Source organism: Paramormyrops kingsleyae, chromosome 4, assembly GCF_048594095.1.
Source record: "Paramormyrops kingsleyae isolate MSU_618 chromosome 4, PKINGS_0.4, whole genome shotgun sequence".
NCBI lineage: Eukaryota > Metazoa > Chordata > Actinopteri > Osteoglossiformes > Mormyridae > Paramormyrops > Paramormyrops kingsleyae.
Genome location: NC_132800.1, coordinates 37367829 through 37378508, shown reverse-complemented (window position 1 = coordinate 37378508; position 10680 = coordinate 37367829). Strand labels below are relative to the sequence as shown.

General features: G+C 42.6%; 1 gene segment (V, D, J or C); it reads left to right on the top strand.

Annotated features, from left to right (window-relative positions):
- Positions 1 to 2939: 2939 nt before the first annotated feature.
- LOC140589098 (Ig kappa chain V region 3374-like) lies at positions 2940 to 10305 on the top strand. The segment is given in 5 exon segments: positions 2940 to 3030; positions 3115 to 3407; positions 4988 to 5156; positions 9724 to 9780; positions 10286 to 10305. Coding segments are annotated over 5 exon segments (609 nt in total).
- Positions 10306 to 10680: the final 375 nt, after the last annotated feature.

Genomic DNA, 10680 nt, shown 5'->3' with positions numbered 1-10680 from the left:
ACAGGTGTACAAGAAATCTAAAATAACCACTTGTCATTTACATTTTATTTTCATTACACATTTTCTTTTATTTTCTCATGTTCACTCGTGGCTCTCTGGCATTCACCAATGACTTATACAGATTTGTTGCAGACTTTGTATCCTCGTTGAAGTCGTCACAGAAGGTGAAAGTAACGTTGTTTTTGGCACACAGCATTGTCATTTTAACCTCCGCATTTATGACCTGGTTAATGTTGTAAGTGACCTGCAGACTAGTTCAGTTTGGAGAGGCAGAGGATTTTTTTTTTAAATTATATTATAATACGGGAGATTTACGGGAAAATACTAATACTGGAGGACGGCGGGAAAGAGGGGTAAAATATGGTAGTTTCCCGGCCAAAACGGGAGACTTGACAGCTATGCCTGTAGGTTAGGATTCACGCTTGTGATTCCCCCCAAACCCCTACTCCCAGCTTACAGCACAAGCTGAAGCCTCGAATCAGTCTTTCAGGAACAGCACTAATGAGTGTGTGTGTATTTAGACACATTACTAGGCAATATAACAAATCGATGTTGAAATGATCTTCATATTGGTACACAACTATGACATTATGTTTGTAAACGTCACTGCCACTGCCAGGATGGGAAACAGTTTCTTCCCTCAGGCCGTCAGACTTCTCAATCACGAACTGCATTTCATATGCCAGTTATTATACACTGCATACTCTCTGTCCTGCTGCTGCTATTGTTTGCACTTTTATTTATTGGCCATTTATTGCTGTCTTGCTGCTAAAATACAGTTTATGTCATAATACTCTACCTGCAATAATACTATTTATCCAAATTTCCATTCATACCAGCACGGTTACTACTATGTCGACTGCACTGTACACTTGTCCAGTAAGTTGTGTAGTCTTGTATTGTTTCTGTCCTTTTGTCCTTTGTGCACCTCGGTCCTGCAGGAACAATGTTTCCTTTCACTGTATACTGCGTATATGGCTGAAATGACAATTAATCCTATACTTGACATGACTCGATAATCGACGGTTTGGGAACAGTTTGGTTTCTCAATAAAGGACACTAGCTGGCGTTTCGACCATCGTCCCATATAATATGGAACGTAGTGTGTTCCAGTACGGTATCGTCCCATATTATAAGGGACGCAGTGTGTTCCAGTACGGCATCGTCCCATATTATAAGGGACGCAGTGTATTCCAGTACGGCATCGTCCCATATTATAAGGTACGCAGTGTGTTCCAGTACGGCATCGTCCCATATTATAAGGAACGCAGTGCTTTCCAGTACGGCATTGTCCCATATTATAAGGGACGCAGTGTGTTCCAGTACGGCATCATCCCATATTATAAGGGACGCAGTGTGTTCCAGTACGGCATCATCTCATATTATAAGGGACGCAGTGTGTTCCAGTACGGCATTATCCCATATTATAAGGGACAGGTGGCAGCCCTAACAGCAGCAGAAAGAGAGCAGGACCGTTTGTCGGCTCTGTTATACGGAACTCTGAAATGTCGCTGGAAGCACATCCGACATGCTGACTGGAAGACATCCGAAGGCAGGAACTGCAACAGCTGAACATGCCAGTATAAAACAAGAAGAGAGAGACAGATGTGCATCGAAGGCAGGCCCTGAATTGCACAGGATGTGTGTGTGTGTGGGGTGGGGCGGGGAGGGAGGGGGAGTGGCAGTCACTTCTAATCACCTCTATGTCTGCTCAGGAAACACAGGGCGGCTCATGAAGCTGTCAGCAGCCACCAGGCCTGAAATGATCCCGTTTTACTTTTTCAACAATTTAATGATCAAATCATTCACTTAGCAGATTTCAGCCCTCATATATGCATCATACACCTCACAAGCCAGAACAGCTGCATTGGAAACAGCTGCTTTATCACTGATTGATACAGTTTTTAATTTGAATACGCTGAAATTCTTATGGCACAGTTGCAGGGGAGGGACCAGGTGCATGGGGAGGACAATAGGACTGACAGCAGTGTAATACAGGACTGACAGCAGTGTAATACAGGACAGACATCAGCGAAATACAGGACAGACAGCAGTGTAATACAGGACTGACAGCAGTGTAATACAGGACAGACATCAGCGAAATACAGGACAGACAGCAGTGTAATACAGGACAGACAGCAGTGTAATACAGGACTGACAGCAGTGTAATACAGGACTGACAGCAGTGTAATACAGGACAGACATCAGCGAAATACAGGACAGACAGCAGTGTAATACAGGACAGACAGCAGTGTAATACAGGACTGACAGCAGTGTAATACAGGACAGACAGCAGTGTAATACAGGACTGACAGCAGTGTAATACAGGACTGACAGCAGTGTAATACAGGACAGACATCAGCGAAATACAGGACAGACAGCAGTGTAATACAGGACAGACAGCAGTGTAATACAGGACTGACAGCAGTGTAATACAGGACTGACAGCAGTGTAATACAGGACAAATAAACATTATGAAAAAAATATCCATTGAGTATTTGGATCTCAATGTCGCCGAACTCTCTGGCCTGGTCAATCAGTACAATACGGCAATCACTCGTATCTCTAGCATATATGCACACATTCATGCGTATCTGTGAGATGGAAGATGTACAAGTGAACACTGCCAGGAATTTGTCAACACACTTATGTGACTTTGTCCCAAGCGGCTTTGGCACCCTAATAATAATAAAATAATAATAATAATACAGAACAGAAAAGGCATGCATATTTATTTCAGCACTAAGTACAGTACAATATACTGTAAAGAAATATGAAGGAGAAATGTGAACAGGACTCCCTCCCAAACTCAAAAATCTACTTTCTTTTATAGTGCAACTCAGCTCTACACGTCAGCAGCAGGCCGCGATCTGATTGGCTGAAGCAGCCACCACATTTCTTCCTCCGTTCGAACCAGCGGACGGCGCAGCAGATGCCGCAGCGAGAGGCAACGCGCTCAAATGGCTCTCAGACGCGTCTTCGTCTCTGCGCTCCTCACTGCGCTCCTCACTGCGCTCCTCTTCTGCTTCGGTGAGGGATTTTCACTGCATCGCGCTTTTCTGACTGTTTCCTTACCGGTACTAATTTTCCTTTTTTCTATTCTCTTCATTTCAGTGGCTGTACAGGCAATGTTGGACCAGACTAGCATGACAGTAACTAAAGATGCGGGTAAAACTGTAATTATTGGTTGCCGTAACCAAGGTAACTGTAACGACTATCTCCACTGGTACCAGAAAAAAGATGGCAGTGGGATGCAGAGGATCCTCTATATGAACCTTGATGGTAGCAAACCGGTAACTGAAGGTGGATTTAATGAGTTTAATGCTGACTTTGTTCGTGGGACTTACCGGTTGATGATAAACACGCTGGAAGCCAAACATGCCGCCACGTACTACTGCGCCTGTTGGGTCCCACAGTGACATAAGCTCTGCGCACAGCTTGGAATAAACCTGAACTGCCGTGTGCAGCATTAAGACAACGTACCTCTGACATCAGAAGATCCTGCCTGAAGGCCTGAAACTGAAAGATACCTCATTGTGTGGAATTAATAAAACCTCAAGGCATGACTGTTAACAGGAGAGGCGTTTGTGGCTCTGGGCGTCAGGACTCTGCCCGCGATCGGAAGGTAGCGGCTCACATGCCAGGATCAGCGGAGTTGTTTTCATTTTTATCGCTGCTGTGGGCTTGAGCATGACCCTTAACCCCAGTCGGTGCTGGGACACCGACCCTGCTGTATGGGGCTCCTCATGTATGCCCCACCCAGGCTTCATTTAATAATGTTGCAGAAAAACACCCCCCCCCCCCCAACCCCATTCCCAGGTTACATTAGCAGCACAAGCTGAAACACCTCAAATAAATCTTTCAGCAACACAAACAATCAGTTAAAATGTCTACATGTCGACGCTGAAACGGAGTTTCTTAAAATCTTCACCCTTGATGCAGTTTTGCAAAATCTCCATTTTCAATGACCTGAGACGCCGTTTATGTGTGGACTAAAGCCCAAGACTTATAGAAAAAGGTACGTTTTAAAATACACCTGTGTACGTGTGGACAAGGCATGAGTCTGTTCAGGAAACACAGGGGATTATAAGGTCGTCAGCAGCCACCAGTCCTGAAATTATGCCATTTTGCAACATTTTAATGAACAAATCATTCACTTAGTGCATTACCCCTCATACAGCAGTGCAATAGAGGGCAAACTGTAGTCTAATACAGGACAGACAGCAGTGTAATACAGGGCAGACATCAGCGAAATACAGGACAGACAGGAGTGTAATACAGGACAGACAGCAGTGTAATACAGGACAGACAGCAGTGTAATACAGGACAGACAGTAGTGTAATACAGGACAGACAAGCATTATGAAAATCTATCTGCTGAGCACTTGGGTCTCACTCCCATCAAACTCTCTGGTGTTGTTAATCAGTAGGCCTACAACACTAATAATAATAATAATAATAAGAAGAAGAAGAATAATACAGAACAGAAAAGGCATGCATATTTATTTTAACACAAATGACAATAAAATATAATGAAGTATGTAGCAGAAATGTTAGCAGGACTCCCTCCCAAACCCTTAAATCCACCTTCTTTTATACTGCAGCTCAGCTTGACGTGGCAACAGTGGGCCGCGATCTGATTGGCTGAAGCAGCCGTTGCTTTTCTTCCTCCATTCGAACCGGTGGACGGCGCAGCAGATGCCGCAGCAAGAGGCGACGCGCTCAAATGGCTCTCAAACGCGTCTTCGTGTCTGCGCTCCTCACTGCGCTCCTCTTCTGTTCTGGTGAGGGTTTTTCGCTGCAGCGCGCTTTTCTGAGTGTTTCCCTACTGGTACTAATTTTCATTTTTTTCTGTTTTCTTCATTTCAGTGGCAGTACAGGCAGATTTGGACCAGACTAACATAACATTAACTAAAGATGCGGGTAAAACTGTAACTATTGGTTGCCGTAACACAGATAATTGTGACAGCTATCTCCACTGGTACCAGAAAAAAGATGACAGTGCGATGCAGAGGATCCTCTATTTGCCCAAATCTGGTGGCAATACGGTAACTGAACGTGGATTTAATGAGTTTAATGCTGACTTTGTTCGTGGGACTCACTGGTTGAAGATTAACAAGCTGGAAGCCAAACATGCCGCCACGTACTACTGCGCCTGTTGGATCCCACAGTGACATAAGCTCTGCGCACAGCTTGGAAAAAACCTGAACTGCCGTGTGCAGCATTAAGACAACGTACCTCTGACATCAGAAGATCCTGCCTGAAGGCCTGAAACCGAAAGATACCTCATTGTGTGGAATTAATAAAACCTCAATACATGACTGTTAACAGGAGAGATGCTCAGTTGGTCACATATATAACACACAGTTATGCAGCATATTAAGTTTTGCAGTAATTTTATTTCACAGTTCATTTACTTATAATTTCCACACTGGTGCTGAACACACCTTTCTGTCATGAAGGACACATAAAGTGTGAAGTGTGGAAGTCGCTGTCCGGATCTGTCCCTGCCTTGTCTGCTGTTTTCCCATTTGACCAGCAGCTGCCATCGGCCATTCGATCCGATTCTTCTCTGTCTTCCCTGTAACTCCTAGCACCAGTGTTTGGTTAATTAGTAAATGATCCACACCTGTCCCTCATCGAGCCCTTGGTACATGTGTGCCTATCCTCGCCCTGTTCCTCTGTGGGTCATTAATAAAGAGAATAACTTGTGAATGCATATCTGTATAAGGATGAACTTGCGGACGATTACGTCACCCACATAGCATAGAATTAATACCTGTTACTGTAATATCCTGGAAAGTTGTGATTGCTCAACTCAACCTAGCAGACATACATATGAGGTGATTGAGGTATTGACTGATTCTGATCATGTTTGGACTAATCATCCTGAGATTCAGATGCGTCGTCCATGATTCACCTATAATCTTATTGTGCTGAGGTTGAGCTGCATAAATGTTGTTTTTTTGTACTGATCACTTGTATAGTTATATGTTTTTTTACAAAATACCTTGTTTCTTATGAAAGGAGCCAAGGTAATTGTCTTGTCCTAAAAATCCTTGTTATGGGATACCTACCCTGTTCAAGGACGCTTGTCTTGTTAATTTGTTTTATCAGATGCTTACCATGCTCAAGGACCCTTGGCATGTTTTCCTTAGAGGTTTTCCTGAGGACAAGAGGATAGTGTTCCCCAATATGTTTTGCACACCAAAACGTCTTCAGGAAGAAGGGAAACCATATCTAGCAGTTGGTGTGTGGGACACTGATATTATCTAGAGGAAAGGGGAATGTGTTGATTATGGGAACTTGTCTTATCATTTCTGATTGAAACTGCAAGCAGCATCACTCGGACAAAAGGGGGAATTGGAGTACATATTGCCTGAGGGGAGGGGTGAGCCTGGCCAGCTCGTTCCCTGCCCGCACACAGCGCTAAGATTAGTATAAAGGAAGGGGGAGATCTCAGTGTTGACCGGAGCTCAGCCGTGGGATAGAGCGCACGTCGCCCGGCACTTTCTCGGGACTCACGTGTTGGTCTCCTGCCAGGATTGAAAAAGGCTCCCCAGTCCGTGTGTGAAGGTGGGTGATGATGGCATGTCCGAGTGTGAACAGCTTGCAGTTTTATTATTGATTAATATTGGGATTAATTATCACAGTTTATGATATGCATAATACTTTGTATTCTTTTTAGACTAACTATTGTTCATAATTCATATGCAATAGTTTGTGCTCTTGTAATAAGTTGTATTCTTTGGACTGACTATTGTTCAAGATCCACATGCTATTGTTCAAGATTATTATTGCTTATCATATATATATAATCATTTTGTATCACTTTTAATAAATATCTTTGAGTGAACCTACAGTAAGTGTGCCTATTTGTTCCTTTGAAAGCCCTATATCCCCCTCACATCATTTTAACACGCTACATTTTGTCATGCAACTGAAGCGGTACTTTATTTAGGCTCTTGGGGAAAATTCTCTTGGCGCTTATACCATCTTGTGCTCTATGGGACACCCAGGTGAGTGTAAGATCAAGGGTCACGGCACAGGACTAGTCACTGTCAAGCACCTTGGAGCAACCGGGGTCAGGGACATTGCTCAAGAGCCCAACAGCAGTTGTCATGGGATTCAAACCAACAACCTTCCTAGCCCATTGAGCCACACAGCACCATTTAAAACTCATCAACAGGAAGCATGCTGTAGGTAGCATGTATTATGTTAATATTTGGTTTCATTTTTGGGTTTAAGGAACGTAAGCACAACTATAAGGCAGGAGTAGGCAGCCGTCTGGGCCCCGATAACTAGGGGCCCCATGACAACAGCATTTCCAGAAGTATATGTCATAATATGATGATATACATTATGGCAACATGTCTGTTATTTGCATTTATAACGACAATTTTCAGGATAGACAAAGTTGCCCCCCATCTCGGCCATAATGGACGATTCTACTTCACGCTACCCAGCTTTCGTACAACATTAGTGTCTCTACCGGTTGTTTCACTGCCAAGCGAACTGACACGAAGTAACCTAAGAAGAAGACAATGGCGCAAAGATACAAGACGACATATCCCATGCTTTTGATACCATCCGCTAGAGTGGTAGACATAGGCTGTATTAAGAGGAACTTACAGGTGGCCCCGCAACTGGCCACGTCGACCTAGTAGCATAGAATTAAAGAAATATGTTGACTGTGCCCCTGTCACTGTAATGATTTGGGAGGTAGTAATTGTTCGGCTTCACTACTCACGATTTGGGGGAGTACCTCCAAATCCACCTAGCAGGCATACATATGAGGTAATTGAGGTGTGGATCAATTCTGACTGTGTGTGGACTAATCATCCTGAAATTCAGATACAGCGCCCATATCGTCCATGATTCACTCATAATATTGTTGTGTCAAGTTTGAACTGTAATTGAACTGTATAACTTGTTTCTCATGAGGAGAATCAGCTTATCTTGTCCCAAGAATTCTTGTCCTGGGATACTTATTCTGTTCAAGGACACTTGTGTTTGTTATTTCTGATTCATGAGATGTTAACCCCGTTCAAGGATGCTTATTTTAGGGGTTTTCCTGGGAAGAAAGGGTGGTCCAACCTGTGTTCCAACATGTGTTTTATGCATTATTGATTAACGTGTGGGCCACTTGTGTGGGCCGTTTTATTTTGTTCTCAGATGTTCTCATGAGAAAGGGGAAGTTGATCAAGGATACCTGTCTAATTACTTTTGATTGAAACCATATCTAGCAGTTGGTGTGTGGGACACTGATATTATCTAGAGGAAAGGGGAATGTGTTGATTATGGGAACTTGTTTTTGTACTTTTAATTTTAACCGCAAGCAGCATTACCCGGACAAGATTGGAAATTAGGCAACGCATTGCCTGAGGGGAGGGGTGAGCCTGGCCAGCTCGTCCCCTGCCCGCACGCAGCGCTAAAATTAGTATAAAGGAAGGGGGAGATCTCGGTTTTGACCGGAGCTCAGCCGTGGGATAGAGCGCGCATCACCTGGCACTTTCTCGGGACTCACGTGTTGGTCTCCTGCCAGGACTGAAACGGGCTCCCCAGTCTAAGAGTGAGGGTAGGTGATGATGGCACGTCCGAGTGTGAATAGCTTTGCAGTGTTTGTGTATTGATTCAATCATTATTGGGATTAATTATTATTACATGAGAATGACAACAACAATATTAATTGGTATTTCCTATGTATGCATGTTTATTTGTCACTTTTTATATACATATAATCAGTTGTATTGGCAGGTTGATTATTATGTATGATTTATAATATTATTTAATATCACTTGTGATATGGAATTATTTTGCATTATCTTTGATCCAAAATATTCTGATATTCTGGTATTGATTTTAATGCAAGGTTATTTTGTATTACTTGTAATAAAGAGTTTTTAGTAGTGAACCTAAGTGTGCCTGATTGTTCCTTCGAAAGCCCTATATCCCCCTCACATCATCTTAAAACATAGGCCAATTGTGATCAGATGTGGGGTGAGCAGCATTAAAACAACATATGCAAAATGTAAGACTAACCTTACAAAACAGTTAACCTTCTTAAACTTGGCCATCCGACGGCACAATACCCCCTCCTCCCCATCAGCGCATTTTACTGCCCCCACCCTGATCTATAAGTTTTACTGTTGACGCCCCCCCCCCCCAGGCTTTGATTAGTGTATTATTGATTTTCCACTTTTTCAATTCCCCTGTGATCTCTCTTTCAGCTCCAAAAAATAGCTCAAACGGCCTACTTAGTGTCATTTCTTAGTAAGGTTTGACACGCTCGCCTTGCAGTAAGAGATTATGCAGATGGGGTTTTAAAGAAAGTGATGAAAAGACGAATGTCCAGTAACTGCTGAATCGAGCATCCAAACCCCACGGCCCACTGATCTGCATTTCGTATATTAGCGCTAACGTTAATCTGATTAGGCCAATAATTATGTTTAGGAAGTCGGATTTTTGTAAAGAGTCTTTTTAAAAACGTATTAATACTGTGCATCTGGCAGGGGGTGGATGTATAAAGTTTTAGGAAAAGCTACCTGGATTATATTCAGGGGTATTTAGACCTACAATAGTATGTGGTTTGGCTAAAAATCACCAATAATCCTATAGCGTTGAAACACGAGTAGTTCCCCAATTCTGTTAGCACAAGTCAGTGTTTTCTTCAGTGTGTTTAGGTTCAGCCTCCAGTTTTTGCTATGAGATGAAAAGCTGTGAGATGCTAGTGGCTATTATTACAAAGTGTTTGGCTCCGGGACAAAACTCATCGTTTCAGGTAAGCCTATTTTAAATTTCTCTTACCATTATTTTTATGTAAATGTGCAACAAAATTAGCGAATGTTGACCTGCAATCACAGCTTCTGCTATTTTTATTTCAAATGGGTGATAAAACCGGGGTAGTAAAGCTTTTTGAGATGGGTGCCAGTGCAAGATGTGTCATTTCTGGGCACATGCCCGTGCACGCAAACAATCCCTGTGACCTTGACGGTGTTATTGATGTGTTTTTGTGAAACATCCTTAAGGTATACAACATCAACTTTTATAGCCTTATCATAAAAAAAAGAAAAATTAAATATTTATGCCAGGTCGGCCAAAAGGGTGTGTGTTTATATATATATATATATATATATATATATATATATGGCTTTGTTTCCAGCATTTCATAATGTAATGTAACATCCTTAGGCAATTTAAAGTAACAGAATGATAGCCTCGTAATTCTCTCCAGGAAGGGGCCCATCGAGTCTCTATGAGCCCCCCAGTTTCTGTAATTCCGCCAGGGACTGAAATGAACGGTTGAAGGTTTTTGTGCTGTGATAGTGTACTGTGGGGTGGTGTAAAGCAATTCGGATCTGGGACAAAACTCATTGTGTCAGGTATGAGATTCAGCTATTTTTGCCGTGATTGATATGTAATTCGTTATTTTAAATGCGCTTTGATTAAAAACTGAAAACTACAAATTAAACTAACTTGACTCAGCACTTCACCTTCTAGTGGCCAAGAAATGACCAACGAGTCACTTGCAGTAAGACTTTATGTTGACGGGTATTTTACGAATGTGATGAAATGAATGTACTGTAACTGCTGATTCTCTGTGGTTTCTGTACCAGGTAGTTAAGACCTTCTGCACCTTTTTTTAAAGATATTTTTTAACAAGGATCGGTGATGTTATGCG